The sequence below is a fragment of the Nyctereutes procyonoides genome, unplaced genomic scaffold (assembly GCF_905146905.1).
Source record: "Nyctereutes procyonoides isolate TBG_1078 unplaced genomic scaffold, NYPRO_anot_genome, whole genome shotgun sequence".
In the NCBI taxonomy this organism is placed as follows: domain Eukaryota; kingdom Metazoa; phylum Chordata; class Mammalia; order Carnivora; family Canidae; genus Nyctereutes; species Nyctereutes procyonoides.
In genome coordinates, this window is record NW_026575047.1 from 52,334,645 (window position 1) to 52,360,273 (window position 25,629).

General features: G+C 43.5%; 2 protein-coding genes across 2 annotated transcripts in view; both read right to left on the reverse strand.

The window, feature by feature from the left end:
• Window positions 1–409: 409 nt before the first annotated feature.
• SNRPA1 (small nuclear ribonucleoprotein polypeptide A') lies at window positions 410–14,255 on the reverse strand. The gene is made up of 9 exons (XM_055326426.1): window positions 13,767–14,255; window positions 11,793–11,940; window positions 9,738–9,816; window positions 6,161–6,207; window positions 5,815–5,917; window positions 5,102–5,181; window positions 4,609–4,684; window positions 3,840–3,933; window positions 410–877 (listed from the first exon to the last, which is right to left on the reverse strand). Exons 1-9 carry the CDS (start codon window positions 14,185–14,187, stop codon window positions 819–821), a joined length of 1,107 nt encoding a protein of 368 aa, XP_055182401.1. The 5' UTR covers window positions 14,188–14,255; the 3' UTR covers window positions 410–818.
• An 8,939-nt stretch (window positions 14,256–23,194) lies between these two features.
• The window catches only part of PCSK6 (proprotein convertase subtilisin/kexin type 6), a 182,069-nt gene continuing 179,634 nt past the window's right edge, over window positions 23,195–25,629 (reverse strand). The window contains 1 exon segment of the mRNA XM_055326425.1: window positions 23,195–24,708. Within this exon segment, the coding sequence (XP_055182400.1) occupies window positions 24,611–24,708 (98 nt within the window). The 3' untranslated portion in view covers window positions 23,195–24,610.

Sequence of the window (25,629 nt, forward strand, 5' to 3'; positions counted from 1 at the left end):
GCACACTTTATAAGAACAGCCAATCAGCCCATGAGCAATCACTCACAACCGTTCAGGGGTCTAAGAAGAGTGTTTCTCACATTTTGAATCTCCCAGGGAGCTTTAAGAAAAACCCAGAACATCAGATGAAAACATGGATGAAGGTGCTCACCTCCACCACCTTGTTCCTGAGATTAGCCTAAACAGGGTATGAGAAATATAACAAAGTGTATTTGTATACTGCTTACTAGGCCAAGACACCCCACCCCCGCAACCCACCATGTCCTGCCTGCTGTCTCTGCTCAGATTCCAAGAAGCAGAAGTTGAATTCCCCTATAATTATTCCAATCAGTAATTAAAGACTGGCTGCCTTTAATGAAGCTGTTGTTATTCTTTCTATGGGGAAAAAAATGCACCAGAGACTGCACAGTCTTACTGATAACCACTGGCAGCAGATTATCTTGAGTTTTATTAAGAACTTAAAAATCTAAACATTTTAGAGAGGCCTGGGAAGCCTATCTAGAAACATTGACTTCTGTCATTTCCAACCTCCACATGTCCATATACCTCACAGCACTGCACACCCACCCACCCCTGCCCGATGACAGACAGCTTGGCAGCACAGTGAATGTCACATTTTTACTATTTGTAGAAAACTGGCATTTAGATTTCAAAATTTATAGTATTACAAAATTACGGGCAGCAGTCTTAAGCATTTCAACAATGCTTCTAAGCTCCACTTTGCTGACTCAAACAAGGTTATTATTCCAAGTTCAAGAAAACATGACTTGTCCCAGGTATGCATATTATACATCCTGCAGATACTTGGGCCACACTGCTCAGGACCCATTTGTGACTGTGTCTTCTTCCATCTCCTCTTCACCATCATCAGTGGGGCCTAAAGAAAAACACAAAGCCAGATGTCATATTGATTTTAGAGCATGTGCTTACTCCATATGCGAGTGGCCATTCTGTGAAGCTACTGCCTGCTAGTTCCTCGACTAGGTACAAAAACCCAACAACACCTGCCCTCAAAGACCTTATGGTCCAGAGACTACCCATCTTTGGCAGGTATGGGAAGGGATGGTCAATTCCTAGGGAATGGGCCACAAAGGTGCTTTATAAAAGTCAAACTCCCTGCCTGACATTCTAATAACCCATTTTGGGTTGATAATTCATTTTTTGTGAAGCTAAAAAGCTTATACTTTGTTTTGTTCTTACCATTACCATAAAATGGCAAAGAAAATGGGAATACTCAGTGCCTTTAGGGTCTCTAAATTAGAGAAAATTTGGCAACAACCAAAGTCTTATATTTGCTCATCAATTTATGACAGACAATCTGGCCAATGTATTCTGAAAAAGGAAATGTTTTAACTCTGTCACGGTTTGGAAAAATTAGTCTTGTTTAAGCCCACTGCTTCTACAGTTAGCCCCAACATCAGTTTTCTTGATACCAAACTACCAAGATAAGAATGTCAGTCAAGTTTTGGCAAACTCAGAAGCCTAGGCCCACTGAAATCTACAGAGTACCCTGAACCATGTCCACCTTCCTCTCCCCAGTTAATTTCCAGATCACAGTGAAAATCCCAAGAGATCCTAAGGCCCAAATGAAACATATTAGGGAAAACAAATAAACTCAGTATTTCTGTCATATGACAATCACAATAAGCAACCTGCAACCAACCACTGAGCCTTGAAAACCTTTGACAGACTTCCAATGCTCTCAGAAGATCACATCTGTTACAGTCTGCAGGTACTGTGGCCTACTGCATGCTTTCTCTGTTGGCTCGTCTCACCACGTTCTCCCTGTGCCTTGAACTTCACTCATACTGGCCTCTTTCAGTAAAAGTGTGCAAGTATCCTATTTGCCATAGGTGCTTTTGTCTGTGCCCTTCCTCCACCCACTTTGCCACTAGAATGCCACTCTGCTTTTGTTTAGTTCAGCAATTCACAAACACTTTAGTTTTAGGGCACAAAGAGCTTTTGTTTATGTACATTTATCAATACAGTATTAAATTCACCAACACTGTATTAGACATTAAAACAGTATTTTAGGGATCCCTGGGTGGCGCAGCGGTTTGGCACCTGCCTTTGGCCCGGGGCACGATCCTGGAGACCCGGGATCAAGTCCCACATCGGGCTCCCGGTGCATGGAGCCTGCTTCTCCCTCTGCCTATGTCTCTGCCTCTCTCTCTTTCTCTCTCTGTGACTATCATAAATAAATAAAAATTTAAAAAAAAATAAAAAATAAAAATAAATTTAAAAAAAACCCAGTATTTTAAAAAACAGTAATTCCTTAAAAAAAGTCTCTGCTACACATTAACTTTTATGTTTTTATAAAAAAAGAACATTTTCCAAAACAAAAATATTAAGTGAGAAGCTTAGTATTCTTCATTTTTTTTTTTTTTTTGCCTATCTCTGGAATGTCTAATGAAGAGCATCCAGCTGGACCTGGTAGGTACTGGCTTCATCAATCCACTGCTGCAATACATTGTTTTCACTGAAGGATGAAGAAAATCGGCCTCACACAGATGTGCAGCTAGGAAAGGAAGGAGTATTCTAACAGTCTTTGAGGACAATTGTGGGTTTTCCGAGTCTATGCTAAAACTTGACAAAAGTGGTAGTTTCTGAAGGGTTAGTGTACAAGATGGAGCCTGAAACCTTATCAATAAACTTTCCATACTTACTTGAAAATCCATAGATGTATCTCATTTTCCTTAAAGTGACCAGTTTACTTCGTGTTCAAGAAGATGCCTGCCTCTCAATTAAAACCACTGCATGAGTGCAAGGAGACAACCGTCCAACTTAGGCATGTGCTCATGCACACCCCCCTCTTGCAACCCAGAATATCAAAAGATGTGCACTTAAAAGGTGATATTTGATAACATTCATCTCTCTGCTTCACAAGGGAAGCAGTTCTCTTACTGAGAGTCCACAGTAGTTTACAATGATGACTACTAATATCCTTTGGGCCACTGCTTTGATCTGTGCCAAGACACCAGCAATTTTACCCACCACTACTCCTGCACCAGCATTGCAAATGTCAATAATGGGGGAAAAAGCAAGTAACACACTAGTGTCCTTATACAAAGTTCTCACCTCTGAGATACCTGCAGGCTCAAGAGCTACATAGTGGGAACCACTGGTCTAATTAATGTCTTACTCATTTTTTGCTTCCGTTCAAACATGATTGCTCAAGGGAACTTTCCCTGAGTTGCCAGGCGAGGTAGAAGCCCTCAGTTACATCCATATCAAAACTTATATTATGTGTTATGTTGAGTAGTTTTTACTTTACACCTCCAACATCCTGTCACAAAGTTGGCCTTCAAATATCAGAATAGCCAAAGCTTACCGAAAATTTAGGCTAACGTTGTAAGTGCTATCTATGAACTGTCTTACTTATCCTCCCAAAAACCTTTTGAAGTTGTTACTATATGTTACTTCAAAATTTAAAATGAAGATATGGACTTAAAATTAAGTGAGGATGAAGAAATTCACCTAAAGATAGAGCCGGTGAGGCTAAGATCTGAGCTTCATGCTGTTTGCGCCTGGGGCTTGTGTTTCCAAGTAGTAAGGTATCTATCCTACACACACAGACACACACACACACGGGTCCAAATCTACAAGGTTACTCTAGTGTTCGGTTTCACTGCATGGCTGGGGAATAATGTATGTTTCAACTTTTACATCAAAAACTCTCAGAGTCCTATATCATAATATTCTACATCAAACAACTTCTCTTTGAAGAGCATATAGAGGGATTTCGTGTACGTTGATGCAAGCATTTCTGGGGTCATAGCATCTGAACTGTTTTGGAATCACTTCAATAACATTAATTTATTTGGAAGTCATGTCCTGACCTGATCTGCGTTCTCTGCCAGGTATCTGACCGGACTGTAGCAAGCCCTTCAGCCGCTCCACCTCAGCCAGGGTTGACGCATTTGCTATAGCATTCTGGAGGACAGAAAACAATGGACATGACCAGTTTATTGCATCCAAGTGTCAATCACACAGAAAACCCTACAGAAGTCCACGGCAACTCTGTGAGGTGGACTACTAAACAGTTGTGCTGGGGTAAGAATTTTATTGTCATGTTGAAATCAAACCAAGTCATAAATTCCCCAAATTGGTAGATGGATGTGGACCCTCTTACAAGAGAGAAAATAATCATTGCACATGTCCTAACAATTTAGTGAATTAAAGCACCTTTTTGGAACTATGTTACTGGATAATCTAGGAAGCAGTATTATGAAATTAGGATATCCCATGATTAACAGATCTTTCAGACAGCAAATCTTTGAAAAGCTAAGGCAAACACTGAGACAACATGCTAAGGTAATTTAACTATTTAAAAAAACAAAACAAAACAAAACAAAACAAAAAACCATAGATCCTGGGAAAATGACAAAGAACCAGAGCTGCCTCTGCTGTGACTGGCTCATGTAAATAATTCAAGTCAAAATCAGGTAGTAACTTTAAGCTAGTTCCTTCCTTACAAGGAACATAGCAGGAACCTAACTCTTGGGGGGGGGGGGACACTACAATGTTTAGAATTTGGTCAATTACATATTTCATGTCCTAAAACCCACGGCAACTCTTTCCAGTCCAAGAGTCCTAACCCGTTATTACCTTGATTGCTTCTACATCCCCTGGAGATGGCCCACCTTTCTTTTTGTCAGTTGGCAAACCAGCACCTGGATTGAAACTTGGGAGGGGAAAGGAGAGGGAAGAATGCAACTGTTAAATCCAGACAAGGGAAACTGCTTCTCTTTTACTTTCAAAAAAGCTTTTGAAAGTAATTCAACCAGTGTAGTATCTTATCTTTGTTAACAAACTGATACAAGAAACTCCCTCCTTCAGAAACACCACCCAGTTCATCTTCCTATAGAGAAGAAGCAGGAAGTATACAATGTCGCATTAAGCCTGAACATGGAAGTATTTGCTAACCTGATGGAAATCTCATGTGATGTGTGGACCAGTGATGGTCACGGGGCTATCATCACACGAATTCAATACTGTGTTAGTCACAGGTGTTTTGTTTAATTCTGTAGGAGGGCAAAAAGCCAGACAGATAGTGTTTCTGAAGGTGAAGTGGAGTGAAGTTGGATTATCTGTATCTTACGTTTTGCTTCTCCTGGCAATATCCTTTGCAAGTTGTGCACCCCGTTTGCCCTTGAACATTTTCTCTGCTTCCTGACGCTCCTACAGCAACACCACACACAGAGTTAATGGAAATAGGAATACCACATGCATTTAAATGCATTCCTCAGAAAACATGGAAGGAAACTCTCCTGAAACACTCGGGGCTGGTAAAAATACCAAAAAGCCAATTTCAAATTAAAAGGAGACAAATTGCCTTGCCTTCTCTGATGAAAGCTCCCTGAAGAAAGTTCCCCCTCCTAGTTTCGAGGAAGGGGTCTGGAGGAACTAAGAATGTTTAAAAAGAAAAAACAAAAAACTCAAACCACACACAAACCAAAAACACACCTAGTAAAGAGAAAATCATTCTAACAATTACAGCTGCTGAAAAATGGATTATACTAAGGTCCCCACAAGGGAGTGGATCTAAACGATCTGTTGTTGATGGTGCTCATGGTTGCTCTGATATTGTACTACCTCTGAATGACCAACACTACCATGTAAGACAGCTTTAACTCAAAGTCCTACTATATAAACTCTGCTATGAAAAATAGAGGACTTAACATTTTCCTTCCCACACTTTTATTACAAACCAATAGGAAAACTCATTAGGCAATTAAAAAAAAATCAGTAACAAAAGTATAAAATGACACACACAAGTCTACAATGACTTATAACCCGCAGAATAATACTTACTTTTAGTTTCACTTTCTGGAAATCCAGTACTCTGACTTGCGGAACTTTATAAATTACATACAGTCTATAATGCTTCTTGTTTGTTACAGGATTTCTCAGAATACTACAAGAAAAGGAATAACATAATGCCAATCTTACAGTGCAGCATTTAAGAGGTCCATTTTAATGGAATCAGATGAGTCAATTTTGTCATGTTGCAGTTATTAAATTCACATTGGGGAGGTTTCACATTTTTAGTCCTTGTTTTTCAAAGGTCCTTCTTACTAACTGTTTGCTCTAAGATCAAGGCTGGTAATAGTGCTATTATAAAGGACTTAACTGTCACCACCACAGATCATTTCCATACCTTAGGTAAGTCAGTGATTTGAGAGATGCCAAAGGGTCTAGGTCACCCTGTAAAAGAAATGGCCAGAGGTAAGAACATGAATACCATAGGCTATTCTGATACTCTGACATGGCAGATGCCTTTGGAGCAGGGACTCCTATCTTTTATTTCCTTAATGCCCTAGCACCTAGCACAATACTAGCACATCACCGATGCTTAGTAAATTACTGACTAAACTGTTAAGTAGACTTGAACTTCTTAAACTGAAAATCCTAGCCATAACAGCTTCTGTCTCAATATTAAGAGACCCCCCCAAAAAAATTGTATTTCCTGTAGCAAGCTCAAAAGGGCTAGAATTTAAAAGAATTATTTAGAAAAGAAATATATATCAAAGTTTATGTGACTTCAGAGCAAATTATTCACACAAGGAACCTCAAACTGGATCTTGGGGTAAGGCGGTTTTTCCCACTAGTACCTGGACATACCTGGTGGTGACACAGGCATATCATCGTTGAGGCCAGGCACCTTTATTCAAGGTTCCCTCAAACTGCTTTAGATAATTATTCAAGGACAAAGAGTATAGGGGGAAGAAAAAGGACACAATTATGGGATAAAGGCAAGTTAGTTTTTGATTCTTCCCAAATTATCCCATAAGATACAGTTCAACAAGGATAGCAAAACCAAAAGCCTATGGTCAACAACTACAATTAACCTAGACGAAAAGGCATTCTGGCAAGAATCCTAGCAGGTAGAGACAGACCATTGTGAGAGCTGCAAGACTGGCTTGGGGGCCAGCATTTGTACAGGAAGCAACAGCAGGACAGCAGAAAGGCTTATGACAAATGTGAATACCCCAAAATGACCAAGAGTTCAGTCTGAGAACAGCAGCCAACAGCTATGTATCTCCCAATAAGGAGTACATTAAGTCCTGAAGCAGCTGGGCAATTCTGGCCCTCATTCTTCATACTAAACACAAATGGTATCCTTTCCAGGACAAAGCCCTACAATGAGGATAGACTGGTAGGACCAGACTGAAATTGAGGACAAGGCAAAAGGAATAATGAGAGAAAAGTACAGGGGTACAGAGTAGAAGTTAAGAAAACAGGCTGCCATTTTTATTTTATTTTTTTAAGATTTTATTTTTTTTTAAAGATTTTATTTATTCATTCATTCATTCATGAGAGAGAGAGAGAGAGAGAGAGAGAGAGAGAGAGAGAGAGAAAGGCAGGCGGAGACACAGGCAGAGGGAGAAGCAGGCTCCATGCAGGGAGCCCGATGCAGAATCTCCAGGATCATACCCCGGGCTGAAGGCGGCGCCAAACCACTGGGCCACCAAGGCTGCCCCTGGTTGCCATTTTTAAATGCTTCACAACCAACCATCAGAGGGAGCTCTAGAGCATGCCACTGGCATGTCACCCCTAAAAGGGATACAAAAGATGACCTAAAAGAAGACAAAGACAAACATCGAATGATCTCACTCGTATGTGTAATCTAATAATTAAAGAAAAACGAACAACTCTCAGCAACACGGAGTTGAATGGTGGTTACTGGGAACCCTGGGTGGCGCAGCGGTTTAGCGCCTGCCTTTGGCCCAGGGCGCGATCCCGGAGACCCGGGATCAAATCCCACGTCGGGCTCCCAGTGCATGGAGCCTGCTTCTCTCTCTGCCTGTGAGTCTGCCTCTCTCTCTCTCTCTGTGTGACTATCATAAATAATTAAAAATTTAAAAAAATTAAAAAAAAAAAAAGAATGGTGGTTACTAGAGGCTGAAGTGTGGGGGAGGAGGGGAAATGAGCTACTGATCAGAGTACAAACTTTCAGTTATAAGACAAGTAAGTTCTGTTTGACATGGGGACTATTTACTACTGTATACTTGAAATTCGCTGATAATAGATCTCAAGTACTCTTACCCTACAAATAAAATAGTAAATACCTGAGTGACGAATATGTGAATTTGGTAATAGTGACCACTTCAAAACTATACATCTATCAAAATCACACTTTGCATCTTAAACACATACAATTTTTATTTATCACTCAAACCTCAATAAAGCTGCAAAAAAAAACAAAACAAAAAGGAACAACGAATGGCTACTTTTGTTACACAGAGACACACATAAACTGTGGAAAACAATGTCTTGATGGGTTTCTTAAAGACAGAATTAAGTAAATAATATGTGGGGGGTTTGAAATGTTTAAGGTCACTATTGTTTAAGAAACTAGAGGTATTGGTTAACTCAAAACTGTAATAAATACGTATTTTTGTTCCTAGAATACTAAGAATAGGAATGAGTAATTCCTACACTCTTAGGAAAAGAATGACAGAGACACACACACACACACACACAAGAGTGAACACAGTAAAAGAGAGAAAAAGAAATGAATGATGAGTGGGTCAAACAATAACTCCAGAAAAAGTGAGAAGACAAACTCAAATACACCAGTAATTAAATTAAATGTAAGCAGACCAAATACTTCATTTAAAAGAAAGACTTCACACTGGATTTCACAAAACAATCTTATCATTCGCTGTTTTCAAGAGATAAATCTAAAACATAAGTTACAGTAAAGCCTGAAGTTAATTTTGGATAGAAAAAATTATACAAATACTAACTAAAAGAAAGCTTGTTTGGGCCTAATTATACAGATAAAATAAACAGGGTAAAATATCACTAAAAAAGATAAAGAGGAGCACGACACAATATTAAAAAGGTTAGTTTACCAGGAAGGTATTAACAATTTAAAATTTGTGTATATCAACTAAGTGAACTTCAAAATACATAACTAAAATACAACTCCCTGTCAAATCCAGGAAGATGTAGGAGATTTTTTTTTTTTAAGATTTTATTTATTTACTCATGAGAGACACAGAGATAAGCAGAGACAACAGGCAGAGGGAGAAGCAGACTCCATGCAGGGAGCCCAATATGGGCCCGGGACTCCAGAATCATGCCCTGGGCCAAAGGCAGATACTTAACCACCAAGCCACCCAGGCGTCCCAATGTATGAGACTTTAACACACCTTTTCCAGTAACTGATAGCACAAACTCAGCCTTCATCTTTACAAACAGCTTTAAATATAAATACAATATACATAAAAATACAGCCTCTATCCTGGCACACATTTCCTATGAATGTGCATTTTGGGTTGAAAATCTGGTATATTTTAGAAAAGACAGCCTGACCAGTCAGTGCTCTCTTACTTTTGGAGTTAAGTACTCCTTTAAGAATCCGAAGGAAGGGCAGCCTGGGTGGCTCAGTGGTTTAGCACCACCTTCAGCCCAGGGCGGGATCCTGGAGACCCAGGATTGAGTCCCACATAGGGCTCCCTGCATGGAGCCTGCTTCTCCCTCTGCCTGTGTCTGCCTCTCTGTCTCTCATGAATAAATAAAATCATTTAAAAAAAAAAAAAAAAAAAAAAAAAAGATGAGCTACAGAGTGGAAAAGGCTATTTAACCGAACGAGGCCCTGATCTTGAATTAAGAAGATAAAGGATGATGGATAATGAAAAAACTTTCTGGACTTTCTAAGTTGTAAGAGGCAAGTAGCACCTTTAATTCCTCCCCCAAATACACCCCCCTCACCCGGTTGGACTTACCAGCTCCACAAGACTATTGTTGGTGAGAATGAGTTCTGTCAGACAGGGTAGAGCCTGATCAAGTCCCTCACCTATACGGCTAAAATGAAAATAAAAGACTTCTGTAAAAGTGGAAAAAAAAAAGTAGGTAAGCTAACCATTTTATCTAAGTCCTTGAACAGAAGATTTCAGACTCTAAAGGTGAAAGAACTTTAGAGATCTTTGTTCCACCACCCTATCTGACAGGGAAAATGAAGCATGAAAGGGAAAACCTTGTCTGGGGTCACAAGGTTAGTGGCGGAAGTGGGGTGATTTTAGAACCTAGGCCTCCCAAGGGTTGCCTGGGGTTCCTTCCATCACCACACTATCTACTGAAAGCTAAGAGAAGAAGAAACTCCTGTGTAGAACTTTTGTGCAGGTAGCACAGAAGTACAAGTGGCTCTGCATTCACACCTCAGGTACACAACAAACAACAACTACATCAGGGAATGGTTAAATCCATAAGAAAAAAATTTTTTAAAGATTTTATTTATTCATGAGAGATAGAGAGAGAGTCCGAGACACAGGCAGGGGGAGAAGCAGGCTCCCTGTGGGGAGCTGGATATAGGACTTGATCCCAGAACCCTGGGATCACGACCTGAGCCAAAGGCAGATGCTCAACCACTGAGACACCCAGGTACCCCTGAAATACGACATTTTTAAAAAGCAAGTCACTGAGGTGCCTCAGTCAGTTGAGCGTCTGACTCCTGATTTTGGCTCAAGTTGTGATCTCAGGGTCTTGGTAGGGAGCCCTGTGCCAGGCTCCATGCTCACTGGAGAGTCAGCTTTGGATTCTCCCCTTTTGTCCCTCCCTCCTCCACTTGCATCTGAGCATGTGTGTGCTCTCTCTAAAATAAATAATCTTTAAAAATAAAAAAATAAGAAAGTCACTACCTAATACTTCTTAAAAACATTGTCTATTGACTTTCAACAACTTTTTTTTGATAGAATTTACTCAGAGATTGGGGATCCCTGGGTGGCTCAGCGGTTTAGCGCCTGCCTTTGGCTCAGGGCGCGATCCTGGAGTCCCGGGATTGAGACCCATGTCGGGTTCCCGGTGTGGAGCCTGCCTCTCCCTCTGCCTGTGCCTCTGCCTCTCTTCCTCTCTCTGTGTGTGTGTCTATGAATAAATAAATAAATAAAAATCTTAAAAAATATATATATATAAGTAAAATTCTAAACATCAGTTGTGAAGAAAAACAAATGGCAGAGGGTGTGAGGTAGAGACATTCATTCAGCCAAAAATATAACTGTTGGGGGTGCCAGGGTGGCTCAGTCAGTTAAGCGCCTGACTCTTGATTTCAGCCCAGGTCTCGATCTCAGGGTGCTGCAACAAAGCCCCACAAGGAGGTTTACACTCAGTGGGGAAGCTGCTTGAGGATTTCTCTCCCTTTGCACTGCTCCCTGCTCTCAGGCACGGGCTTTCATTTCCTAAAATAAATCAGTCTATCTATCTGTATAAAATTGTTGAACTTTACATATCTTCTAAATATAATCCCTCTGATAATTACAATTAGTTTTAGAAGCCAAAATATGCACAAAACAGAATATTTGCAATTTAAATATCTATTACCATGAATATATAAGTATTTCTGAACAAATGCAAATAAAAACAAGACCATTACCAAGTTAATCTATGGGCCTATATGGCAAAAGTGCAGCTTGTTTTAAAAAGAAATACATTAAAAAAAAAAAAAAAAAAGACATACATAGGTCAGCCCCACTGGCCCAGCAGTTTAGCGCTGCCTACAGTCCAGGGTGTGACCCTGGAGACCTGTGGTGGAGTCCTGCATGGGGCTCCCTGCATGGAGCCTGCTTCTCCCTCTGCCTGTGTTGTGTCTCTGCCTCTCTCTCCATGTCTCTCTTGAATAAGTAAATACAATCTAAATAAATAAATAAATAAATAAATAAATAAACAAACAAACAAACAAACGTAGACTCAACTGGCAATATATGTACTATGGCTTCTTCAGGGAATGCTGCAATATTTACTCTGGGCGGTGGGGGGGGGATTACTCTCCACTAGCAGACACTTACCATATTCTATTGTTGTTCACTAATAATGTTTTCAGCCTTCTCAACAAAGGAAAACCATCCAGTTTCCTGATTTCGTTGTCAGAAAAATCAATAGCATCAAACTGGTCTAAGGTAGCACCCAGATTTTCAATGACAGGAATTTTATACCCTGCAAAGTAGAAGAAAAAAAAAATACACAAGTATCGATATGGCTAAAAGATACCTTAAAACCTTAGCAGTACTTCATGGTAATTTGACTCAAAGCTTCCATTTATTTAGAAAGTGTTTACCTGGTACCTGTGCTGTGCCAAACACTGTGCAAGTATCTGGCACATAAAATGAGGAACAAGGATCAGATGGCCCACTGCCACAGTCTAGGAGTGGACACGAAGTCAATCATGACAACACGGACAAAGGCTATGATCATGAGGACACTTATTAATAGTAATATTGGTAGCTAACATTTGCAGGAGTATTTTTTAAGGTCTCTCACGCTGTTATAACCAAAGCTCCAGAAATAGATAAATGGCATAATGAGAATTTACACTGTAAGCTGCTTTTTTGTCAGCGTCCAAGTCTTGTTCATACATTGTGGACAACAGCTCTTGACTCTGTTTGCATTCCCACAGGCCAGATTCATAACACTTAACCAGGATATATATCCTTGTGATCTCATGACAGTTCTCCCTTACTGTACACTTCCCCCAGCTCCAATTCAGAGCTGAAGGTCAACAGTTTATACACAATAATACATCACCCTGTGAACAATTCACCAAACCCTCACGAGTTTGTCTTAAATGGGCATAACTACTGTGCTAGGTGCTGGCGGAAGAAAGAAACGAATCCAAGCCAAGGTTAAAGTACATAATTCAGAGCAACAAGGGTTATATCAAAGCAAACGCTGTATCAGAACAAGTGTCCTCAACACTCGATGCACTTCACGCTTAGATGGTTAAAGATCAATCTTCGCCAAGAGAGCGACACTTAATTTCAACAAAATGAAAGCACTTTGGCTTTGTCAGCAAGGAATCCAAGCTTAAGGCAAAGCCCACAACAGTGCTGCACCTCAGGCGGTGTTCTTCTGTGGAGCCAAATCTCAGGCCCAAGTTGTATTCCCAGAGAAACTGCTCTTCACATCATTCCTAAAGTCGTTTCCTTGAAATGCTGATTAGACAGCTGCACTCCCAATTTCCCACCAAGCCTTTACTAAGGTTGAAATGGCTACGTGAATTTGAATAGTTCAGAGCTTCTACCACCTTACACAGGGAACTTGTACTGCAAGCCTCTTTAAAATCTTTTTTTTTTCCTCTCAGTATTTTACTTATTAATTTCAGAGAGAGAGAGAGAGAGAGAGAGAGAGAGAGGGCACAAGCAGGGAGAGCAGCGCGCAGAGAAAGAGGGAGAAGCAGGCTCCCCTCCGAGCAGGGAGCCCAATGCGGGGCTGGATCCTAGGACCCCTGGGGATCAAAGACACTTAACCGACCGAACCACCCAGGTGCCCCTCAAATGCTTTGATAAAAGAGAAATATGGGACAACTGAAGGTAAGAGGGAAGAAATCTTGCGGAAGCAATCGCTTTTGTTCTCCGACATCATTTACAGGTCACACGTTATCTTACCTGCGCTCCCACAGTAACACCTGAACGCGTTTACGAAGAACCAACCAGCCGCTGCGCACTAGCGTTACAAGCACCAACAACTTGCCAGCTCTCAAATAGTTCAGACTGAGAAATACGCCAAGCAAGGCCTACCTGAGGCCCACGGGTGTGGACCAGGAAGCGATCGACTGGCTGGGCGTGTGAGTAGGAACGAGGCTGACCCAAGGCTCAGAAGGGCCTAGGGATGGTCTCTGGCAGCACCGGGAAGACTGAGCCCCGGGCGGTGCTGCCACAGTCCGGCTCGGCGCCCACACGGCAGGCCCGAGGGCCAAGCGCCGGCCCTCCGAGCATCCGAGCACGCGGCTGGGCGCGAAGGCCCACCCACTCCTCGAGACTCACCCCGGAGATCCAGCTCGCGGTCCCGCACGGCGTTGGTGTACTGAGCCGCCTGCTCGATCAGCTCCGCCGTCAGCTTCACCATCCTGCTGCCTCCCGCTGCCGCTGCCGGTGCCGCGGCCCACCGGCTGCTTCCCGCCGCCTCTCGCCCGCCAGACTTCCCGGCGTACCCCGCGCCCCGCCGCCAGGCCTCACCAATCGCAGCCGGCGCATGCGCGCGCCGCTCGGCACCCAGGCCGAAGTAATCGAAGAGCCACGCCCACGATCTCGTCGTCTCCGGAGCTGCTGGAGCGCGCGGAACGTGTCTCAGGTTCTGGGTTTTTCCTTGGGGCGTGCTTGAAGGAGGGCCCCTGATTCCTGATGATGCTCTTGTCCGCAAGTTAAGCAAAATGTAATAGCACCCGAATGGAACTTTCTCATGCATCAATGCATTTTGAGGTGGGAGGAAACGCTGTGTCTGCCCTCGCCCCACCCAGGAGGGACGGGCACCCGGGGGATCCAGTGAAAGGTTCAGGACTTCAGGATTCCCGCCCCACCAGGGCAGGGTCAATCACAGCCCTCCCCCCCCCCCCCCGCCCCGCTGGGATCGTCCTACCACCTAGCGCGCCAGACCTTGCCCCGCTCACAGTTCAGTTTTCGGTTAGGCTTGTGACCTCCAGGTACTTAAATGTTTAACAGAAGCACGGCATACAGAAAAGTGCGCAAACCAGGAATCTGCAACGTGAAGAATGCCCGCAGAGGCAGCGCACCTGCGTTGCTGCCTCCGGGTCCGGAAAAAAGAACACTTTTCCGAAAGCCTCCATCCCTTCCCAAAGGCAGCCAGGAATCCCAACACCACAGATTAGTTTTTGCTTGCTTTTGATACAAACAGAGTCACGCAGCGTGCTCCCGTGCCTGGTGTCTTTGGTTTTGTGTTATAACTGGAATCCATCCCAGGTTGCATCCAGCAATGGTTTGTTTACTTTTCGCTGCTGTGCAGAATCCCATGGTATATCTCAGACCACAATTTAGCCATTCTGCTGTTGATGGACATTAGGACCGTTTTGTCGTGGGGCTGTTCCGAATAATGCTGCTATGCATTTTTGTTGTACGTGGATCCAACGCACACGTGTCCAAGTTTCTCCAGGAGTAGAGCTTCTGGGCATAGGGTATACTATCATCAATAAGTAATGCCTAACAGGCCAAGAGGCTGAAATAATACTGATATACATACTCTAGCTGTGCGCAAGGGTTTCCATCGCTTCCAACCTCAGCCCCTTTAGTATTGCCAGTATAACTGTGGGGACTCGGGGTGCATGGGTGGCTCAGTTGGCTAAGCGTGGGACTCTGGATTTCTGCTCAGGTCATGATCTCGGGTAGTGGAATGGAGCACGACCATTGGACTCAGCGAGGAGCCTGCTTGGGATTCTCTCTCCCTCTCCCTCTGCTCCTCCCTGTGCATGCACACACACTCTCTTTCAAATAATATTAGTAGGGCAGCCTGGGTGGCTCAGCGGTTTAGCGCCGCCTTCAGCCCAGGGCATGATCCTGGAGATCCAGGATCAAGTCCCAGGTCAGGCTCCCTGAATGGAGCCTGCTTCTCCCTCTGCCTGTGTCTCTGCCTCTCTCTGTGTGTGTCTCTCATGAATAAATAAATAAAGTCTTTAAAAAATAAAAAAAATAAAAACAAATAATATTAGTATAAGAAACAATTATGGGGATTCTTATGGATGTGTAATGGTATTGCACTATTGTTTTGAGTAGCTTGTCTCTAATAACTAATGAAGTTGAGGACCTTGTCATGTATGGTGTCTATTCAGGTATCTTTTGCAAAGTGCCCATTCAAGTCTGTGGTCCATTTTCTTTTCTTACTGGATTGTCTGACTTTTTTTTTATTGATTAATGGGATTTCTTTATGTATTCTGGATGTGAGCACACTCTGAGGCCTCCTTTTTGCATTTTTTTTTCTTTTGGTTAAAACTGCTTAAATACAAAAGAATTCGCAGAGACCAGAAATACTGTCCTTGTACAAGTCATCAATGCAGCAAACACAAATTATAGTCCATTATGTTCTGTTTAGGATAACATCCTATTCCCTAGATCACCAAATCATAATCTGGGGTGCAATTCAAATCAAAAGGCTACTAAAGTAGCTTCCTCAACCCATTTTGCAGTGAGAACAAGGTTTCAAATGGTCCAGTTCAAGAGGAGTCCTCAGAGGAAAAGCTTAGCTCAGAAAGCCCTACGCATTGACTATCTTTTGTCCTCTTTTGTTGGGGCAAAGTTTCACTGTGGTCATGTAGTCTGGGACAGAAAAAATTTTTCTGCTTACAGGCCTTTCCACTCTTTTTTTTTTTTTTTTAAGATTTTACTTATTTATTCATGAGAGACCTTGAGAGAGAGAGACAGAGGGGCAGAGACACAGGCAGAGGGAGAAGCAGGCTCCGTGCAGGGAGCCCAACGTGGGACTCGATCCCGCGACTCCAGGATCAGGCCCTGGGCTGAAGGCGGCACTAAACCTCTGAGCCACCCCAGGCTGCCTGGCCTTTCCACTCTTAATGGTATTGTTTGATGACTGGAAGTTTCTAATTTTTATGTAATTCAATTCATCTTTTCCTTTCTGGTTAGAGGGTTGTATGTCTGTGCATGTGCCCCCAAATATTTTGTTGCTGTTGTCTACTGGAGGCTTAATTGTTTTACCTTTCACATGTAGCTCTACCATCCCCTAGAATTCATTCCTTTTGAAATTTTTATTGAATTATGATATACTCACAGCAGAAGGCAAACCAAGCACACCCAAGTAACTGGCATCCAGATCAAGAACAGGACATTGCCACATTTGAGAAACTCCCTTCTTGTCCTTTTAGTCACACGCTTGCCCTAGTGGTAACCACGTCTTGCATAGATTGGTTTTGCTTAATTTTATATTTATGCAAATAAAATTGTGCCTTATGTATCTCTTGCTTAACATTGTATTAGTTGTAGTTAACTTATTTTCATTGTTATATAGTATTTTGTTGTGTGAATATTCCAATTTATCCATGCTGCTGTTGATGAACATTTGGGTAATTTCCAGTTTGAACAATTAAAAATAGTACACCTATTATATTATAATAGTGCACCTATGAATACATATGCTAATACATACATGGAAATGGATTTGCTGGATCATAGGGTTAACTTACATTCACCTTAAGTTGATTCTTACTAGTTATCCTAAGTGGTTGTGCTAATTTATACTCATTAACATTTGATAGTGTCTGTCTTTTTAATTTTGGCTATTCTGGTGGGTCAGCAATGGTATTGCATTGTGGTTTTAATTGTATTTTCTTAAGTACTAACACAATTGAGAACTTTAAAAAAAATATATTGTCCATTTGGATCACTGCTATTTGAAATGTCTGTTTAAGTGTTTTGCACATTTTTCTATTGGGCTGTTCTTTTTTGCTGATTTGCAGATTTTTATATTTTTTGGATATGAGTTCTCGTAAGATATATGTGTAGTGAATATGTTCCCCCTCTCTGTGACTTGCCTTTTTTTAATGGTGTCTTTTGATGAACAGAAGTTCTTAATTTAAAAAAAAAATTCTTTATTTACTTAACAGAAGGAGAGAGCACAAGCAGGGGGAGCGGCAGAGGGAGGAGGAGAAGCAGGCTCCCCTCTGAGCAGGGAGTCCAACATGGGGCTTGATCCCTGGGTCCTGGGATCATGACCAGAGTCAAAGGCAGATGCTTTGACTGAGCCACCCAGGCATTCCCGGAAGGTCTTAATTTTAATGTATAATTTATGAACTTTTCCTTATGTAGTTCGTGTTCTTTTTAGTCCTCTTTAAGAAATTTGCCCACCCCCAATTCATGAATATTTTCTTCTAAAAGTTTTGTTGTTTCACCTTTCACATTTGGATTTGCAATATGTCTGGAATAGACATTTGTGTATGGTCTGGGGTAGGGATCAAGATATATTTTTTCCCCATATGGATATTTATTTGATTCAGTATCATTTATTGAAAAGACCATCCCTTACCCACTGTTCTACAGTAACTTTTTTCAAAAATTAAGTGTCCAAATATGTGAAGGTCTGCTTCTGGACTAGCTATTCTAGTCCATGGGTTTGGTTGCTTATTCTGGCATAATATCATACTGTCACTTAAAAACTTGGTATTTGGACACCTGAGTGGCTCAGCAGTTGAGTATCTGCCTTTGGCTCAGGGCATGATCCTGGGATCCAGGATCAAGTCCCACATCGGGCTCCTTGCAGGGAGCCTGTTTCTCCCTCTGCCTGTATCTCTGCCTCTCTCTGTGTGTCTCTCATGAATAAATACATAAAATCTTTAAAAAAAAAAAAAACAACAACAACTTGATATTTGCCTTTAAAAAGGCTCACACCTTTTTTTAAAGATCCTCAAGTCTTGGTTGTTCTTGTCCTTTGCTTTTTAGTATAAATTTTAGGTCAATTTTGCATCCAGGAAAGAACACATGCTTTGATTTATATTATATTGGATTTGTAGATAAGTTTGGAGAATTAATATCTTTACAGTATCGAGTATTCCAATCCATGAACATGGTATAAGTTACATGAATTTAGATTTTGTTTAATTTCTTATAGTGTTTTATAGTTTTTTTTTGTGTGTATGTAGAGGTCTTATCCATCTTTTCTTAGACCTAGGTATATAATAGTTTTTGCTGCTGTTATAAACATCAAAAAGCTAAAGAAGCACCAAAAACTAAAAAAAAAAAAAAAAAAAAAAAACCAAAAAACAAATCCCATGTTCTAATTATTCAATGTGAGACATTGAAATACAATTTCAACAATTTCTAGTTGAAATACAGTTAATACTAGCATCGTATCCAGCAATTTTACTAAACTCACATGTTAATTCTAATGATTCATAACCATTCTTTTGGGTTTTCTGTATACATACCATGCTGAGAATAATGATAGTTTTATTTCTTTCTTTCCAATTTTTATATTAGTCTTTTCTTTTTTTAAGGTTTTATTTATTTTTCATGAGAGACACACACACAGAGAAAGAGAGAGGCAGAGACACAGGCAGAGGGAGAAGCAGACTACTTGCATGGAGCCCTACATGGGACTCGATCCTGGGTCTCCAGGATCATGCCCTGGGCTGAAGGTGGCGCTAAACCGCTGAGCCACCCAGGCTGCCCTATATTAGTCTTTTCTTTATTTTTTGTGTAGTTTCACTGGCTGGGATCTTCAGCATGATGTTGTGGGCAATACTAGAAGCAGACATCCTTAACAGGCTGGGTTGAGGAGAGGTGGGGAGGAGAACCCTAATCAAGTGATCAGTGTTAGTATCACCGATAATGGGAACATATCTTTTTTTTTTTTTTTATAAATGTGAGGCATTTATTTTTTATTTATTTTTTTTAATGATAGTCACACACACACAGAGAGAGAGGCAGAGACATAGGCAGAGGGAGAAGCAGGCTCCATGCACCGGAAGCCCGACGTGGGATTCGATCCCGGGTCTCCAAGATCGCGCCCTGGGCCAAAGGCAGGCGCTAAACCGCTGCACCACCCAGGGATCCCTAATGGGAACATATCAAAATCATGATTCACTTACTAAAAAAAAAAAAAAAAAAAATGATTCACTTACTAGAATGGGATTAGAAGAACACAGCATCACTTCTGGGAGATTCCTGTCCAAGATGCATGATCTGAATGGAAATGTGAGGAAACCTCAGATAAATACAAACTGAGGGACAGCCTACAAGTAACAGGCCGATGGTCTCTAAAAGTTTCCAGGTTATGAAAGTCAGGGAACTGATGAATTGTTCTAGGTTGAAAAAGACATAATGATTAAATGCAAAGAATGATCTAAAGCGGATCCTTTTGCTAAGGGCATTTTTTGGACAATTCACAAAACTTGAATCCAGTCAGAAGATTCGATGGTAGTAATAATACATCAGTGTTAAGTTCCTGATCCTGGTGGCTAGGTAGGAGAAGGTCTTTGCCTATAGGAAAATAAAGTACTTTGGAGGAAGAGGGTATCATATCAGTAACTTACTCTCAAATCGTTCAGGAAAACATTTCTTTGTACTCTATTGCCAACTTTTCTGTAATTTTACTTTGAGATTGTCTCAAAATAAAAGTTAAAATAATCCAGAACGCTTCATTCCAGAGAGAGCCACCAGGTGGAGTCCTTAGAGCAGGGAGCTAGTTTTACTTGGCCACTCTTTCTGGTTAAAGGGGGTTTAAAGGGAAATTGTAGTTTCCCTCACTTCAGCACACGGACAGGGACATAAGTCAAACTATAGGCGGTTTTATTCATTGTACGACATCCCTATGAAGTTGAGATTACCTTTTTAAGTTTCATTTCTTTTGGGTGGGGTGTCTCAACCTCATTTGAGAGGTTGACACTTTGAGGCTAGATAATTATTTTTTGTGGGGCTGTCCTGTGCTCTGCAGGATGTTTAACACTATCCCTGGCTTCTGCTCACTAGATGCTGTACATACCTCCACCAAAATGTGTGACCACCCAAAATGTCTCCAAACATTGTCAAATATCCCCTAGGAGGCGGAAATCACCAACAGGTTGAGAACCACTCTTTCTGGCAACAGAATGTTCTCTGCTCTGAGCATTTAGGTTCCTCTTTGTTCAACAGATAGCCTAAGAGGTATCTGATCACTCCTAGTATGGCTGGTACATAGTGTGTGTATGTGTGTGTGTGTCTGTCTGTCAGTAAAGGGGAAGTTTTGGGTGGTGGGAACTGAACCCCAGGACCTGGGGTTCTGGCAGGTGCTCAGTGCTGTATCACGTAGGGATTCTGTTCTGTGCACAAACCACAGAGCCTGGAGTGTCAGGAAAAGCCTTGGGCAAGCAGCCAGGAAGGGTAAGTCCTGGGTTCAAGGAAAGAAAGCAGCAGAAAAGGCTGGCTGAGTAGGATACAGACCCCTTTCCCACAGCTGCCAGAACCCAGATGCCTCCCAGCTTAATGGGAAGAACCTTAAGATGCTGGAGGATGGCCTTGGTTTCCATCATCCCTCTTTGTTCTTACTAAAATGTCCTTTCTGGGGATCCCTGAGTGGCTCAGCGGTTGGGTGCCTGCCTTTGGCCCAGGGTGTGATCCTGGGGTCTGGGGATCGGGTCCCACGTTGGGCTCCCTGTGTGGGGCCTGCTTCTCCCTCTGCCTGTGTCTCTGTGTCTCTCATGAATGAATCAATCTTTGAAAAATAATAATAATAAAATAAAATAAAATGTCCTTTCTGTTTCACTTCTCCACCCCCTTCCCTTTCCATCCTCAGATCTGGACCTCCCCTGCTCCCCTCCCCTGCTCCCAGGGGTCCCAGCATACTTCAAGCATTCAAACTTACAGCCCTCTTCAGCCCTATTATGGTGAGTCAAATGCAGTGGACGGCAGTCTCCCCCAAGTTCAAGTGCTCTCTATGGCTGGCCATAGAGGTTTATAGAAACCTTCTGTTTTTTTTCAAGTTTAATTCCTCCCTTTCTGTTATAGGTATATCTTCTTTAAAAAGTGCAACTTCCCCCAAACCTTTCAAGAGTTACAAAATATAAAGTCAGCAGTGGCCTGGGAGGGATGGAGATGCACACATGGAGACAAGGTCAGAAAACTATCATCTCCTGCAAATAAAGCCAGTTTAAAATAAATCCATCCTGGCTGGATTTGGCCAACCATAGAATTAACTCACCCCACCCCACCCCACCCCCACCCCCCACCAACACACACACACTCACACAGAGCCAGCCTCCCTCTCTCTAAAGACAGCAAGGGAGCCACCTTGCCAGTGTGTGGCCCAGTGCAAGTCCCTTTACCTCTATGAGCCTCAGTCTACAAAACAACAGATTTAGAGGTGATCCCTGACTTTACCCTATAAAACAAAATCCATAAACATGCCTCACCCCCACTGAGTCCAAATATCCTTAAAGTTGGGCCATCTGCAAACAGGCACTTTACGCGGTCAGTCCTTTTTAAAAAGGTGGTGTTTTGTCCCTACAACTTTTTTATTTTTTTTTTTTAAGATTTTACTTATTTATACATGAGAGACACACAGAGAGAGGCAGAGACATAGGCAGAGGGAGAAGCAAGCTTCCTGCAGAGACCCCAATGCGCGCGGGGCGGGTGGGGGGACAGGACTGGATTACAGGACCCTGGGATCACGACCTGAGCTGAAGGCAGATGCTCAACCACTGAACCACCCAGGTGTCCCAGTCCCTAGGATTTTATGGACAGCTTCTCAGCTTGCCACCACCCTCCACAGCCCCAGGGCCAGCTGGCCAGCCACAGCAGCAAGGGGACATGCACTCTGAGGCAGCCTGGCTGGCTTCTCATAGTTGGGATCCTTTGGGAATAAAAGGAATTTGCTTCTGACTCAGTGCCCATAATGTGAGACCATTGCTCTCAGTGGGAAAAGAGCTCCAGGGGCTGAAATGGTCCCTGCACCAGAGGTACTTAGCATTGCTGGTTTTAATTCAATTGGTTCATGGGGAAAGTTGAACCCTTACCCGTATTCTGCCCAGGTCCGAACACACTCATTCCATCACTGCCTCACACTGGCAGCTCCAGCCGATTCACACTCGTGGGGGCAGCTGTCAGCTTGTGTGGCCTACCCCACTTGCTGAGAACTGCATGTTGCTCCCTTCTTCCAGCTCTGAGGTCTCTGGAAAGCTCCCTGCTGCCATGTTCTGCTGTACAAACCGTCCTTGTGGCCACAGTCGATGGGGGCTAGGTGAACACTAACACGAAGCAGGGTAACCATGGCCAAGAAGCAGATACAGAAAGTTTGCTTCGGGAGTTTGATTTGTACCAGTTTCATGTGGGAGGTGTCAGTGGACTCGTTATTTGTCCGATCAGCTGGGGAGGTGAGGAGGACAGGCTATAACACTGTCACCTTTAATGCTGGTCCCAGGAGCCCCAAGGCCCAGCTGCACCCTTCCTGAATTCTAAGTTAACCCTGGATTCCTAAAACAATGCCCTTTACCCATTTTTGTCTTTTTTCCTAAGTCGGTTCCAGTGAGTGCATTTCCTTTATTTGTAGCCATAAAGGCTGCAAATAAAATCCAAAAATTTGCTGGATTCCCAGCAAATATAAGCTTCTGACCTCAAAGAGCGGCCATGGTAAAAATCCCATGCAGCACAGAACCCATGGGTACAGGGATTTCAGTCACTATGCAAAAGACAAGTTGTGTCCTAATTAAGTCCCACTTAGCAGAGGTGAAGAGGCATGTGGTAGGGGCTGTGGAGGGCGACCCCTTGACAATGAAGGGCATCTCTGTCTCTAGCCCCTCCACCCAACCAGGCTTTGGTGGCCTGAAGAAGGCCGGTTACCAAAAGATTCCCTGGGGCTGGAGCTGGAGCTCTGGGATTTCCCCCCTGACTTCATCACATGAACATTCGCTAACATGAGCTGAAGCTCTTTGGCTTAATGGCATCAAAGAGATCCAAAGCCATAAAAAAAGCCATTTCACACATTGGTCAACACCCACGTTTATTAATTGTTTAATTGTTATGCCTTGGAAAGAAATATGGGCTTCTTTGTCAGGGGATGTTAACTCTTTTATTAACAGGGTTAACATTGTATTTGCTTTGTGGATTTCTCTTTTGAAGTTGTGGATTCAATAAACAACAGCTGGGCTTCCCCAGCTACTAGGGGACAAGGCAAATGCATTACAGTCATAGAGGGGAGCAGGACAAAATGGAGAACAAGCTTGAAAAAATTTAAGGCAAATGTCACTCCCATAGTCAAGGGAACTGATCAAGCAGGTCTGCATTTCAATGAAAATATATGAAATATTTGTCAAAATAATTAACATCGGTAAAAATTAGAACATGTAGCTTATAAAATGCCTACACAGGTTTGGCAGAAATAGACCCAACTGTGTCATTAGGCTCATAGTACATACAGACACAGGACCATCCACCTTAAGAGCAAGTCTCCCGGTGAGCAGAGGCCAAGCATATTTCAAAAGCAATTCCACAAAATGGGCAGTGATCAGATTAATGGTTCAAGGGCTGGGGTTCTATTTTGGTAAGAGGAATTGCTTAAGTCACTGGGGCTCCTTTTGGCTGGCCCCCAGGACGTCCCTGGGGCCCTCCTCAGAAGGTTTTGCATCAGGTAGAGGTGATCATTTGGACCAGGAGACCCCTGGAAACATGACAGAATGTGGTGACAACGGGCACTTGGCGGGACAGTGCTGTGGAGAAAGGAAGGCTCTTCCCATCCAGGTTTGGAATAGGATATTCTAAGACATCGCTGCAATTCCAGAAGTTGCTGACTATGTAGAAATAGATGCTCCATCCTCAGTGGTCATGTATTTTACGCCCCCCAGTCTATTCTATTTACAGTCTGACCAAACCATCCCCAGGCCCCTCTGTGGCAGGTGGGGGTGGGTGGGGAGCAGATGCACGCTTGCCCAGGGCACCCCGTGTGGGGACAGCCCTGGCCTGGCAGGGGAGATTCACCCTGGCAGGGGAGATTCACGGAGGCTGTACAAAAGCACGGGGAGGAGAGTGATGTGTGAAGCCAAGCATCTTGCCTTTCTGCTTTGGTCTTGAAGATTCAATAAACTTACTGTCCCAGACGCTGCTCCAGAGCTGGAGCTGTGGATTCCTGGAATTCACGTCGTTCCTGTTTGGGGTTTGCCAGAAGAACAGAGCCAGCAAGCAGAGTTCGAGAGGCTATCGCCGTTTGAGGGGCATCTCCTTAAGGCCCACCCCCCACCCAGACCGGGTGCTCGGAGATGCCTCAGAAGGACTTTGCTTGCAGGGAGATCAAGCTGTCAGATGCAGGGTCCCCCTGAAACAGGCTCTGGCTGACAGTCTGGAGAAAAGGCGGGTGAACAGATGGACAGGAGGGGCCCTGCCCTCTGCAGTCGGCTGGGGGACTCCTACCCCGCCAGGAGGCACGTGCGGCAGCAGAACTGAATGAACAGCTTCCGTTCACAGAGCCGGTTGGACTTCACCATCTCGCAGAACGTCTCGTCAGCTGGGGTTCCCCCAGGAAAGAGAGAGGAGGGACAGGTCAGACTTCGGGGCTTGTTAAGATTGTTCCAATCAGCCCATTTCACTGAGCCCCCTAAGGTGGGCTGGGCGGGGGTTCCCAGAGAAGGTAGGGGCAGCAGCCAGGGTGGCCCTCGCCATCCTCCCATGACATGTGTAGCCTGGTTTGGCACAGGGGCCCCGGCTATGGACAAGGGGGGACTCGAGGCAGTATGGAGGGTGGATGCGGCTACACCAGCCTGGCCTCAGTGCTCCTGCGCATCTGTCTTTCGAGATAACTGTGGTGGTGGCAAACTTAGGAGAAAAACTCTGGGGTGGGGGGAGGGTAGGAGGGCAGGCATGGAAGGGACAGGCATGGAGGCTGCTCCTGTGTCCCAGAAGAACCCCAAACCTAATGAGATAGGAGGAAAAGAGTTGTCAAGATTAATGCAAAGGAGGAGGGGAAGAGGGATGGAGGCCAGCCCATCCCACCTGGCTGCTGGCATTTGAAGATGCCCTGGAATTGATGATGGGACCTGGGAGACCCTCCTGTGACCACCCTCACTTTTTTGGGCTGGCTAGATAACCTGAGTAGGTGTCATCCTAAAGAGGGAGCTTCCTAGCCTTTGAGAGCACACAATTCTGCAAACCAAAAAGAAATGACCAAACAGCAAGGCAAGGAGGCCACACTGAGGCCTCTGGGGCATGCTGGGTTTATGTGCTGCCAGGCCAGGCCAGCGACAGCTCCATGGGACCGCCAGCTTTCTCTCCTGCATGTAAGCTCACAATGCCCAGAGCTGGCCTGCCCTGTTCCTCCCAGTGCCTTGCTGAGCACGGAGTCTTCCTGCCGCAGCATGGCTGCTCACAGCTCCCACCCCGCTGTCCAGGCCAGAGCCCTCTGCCTGGAGCTGCCAACCTGGTCTCTGTC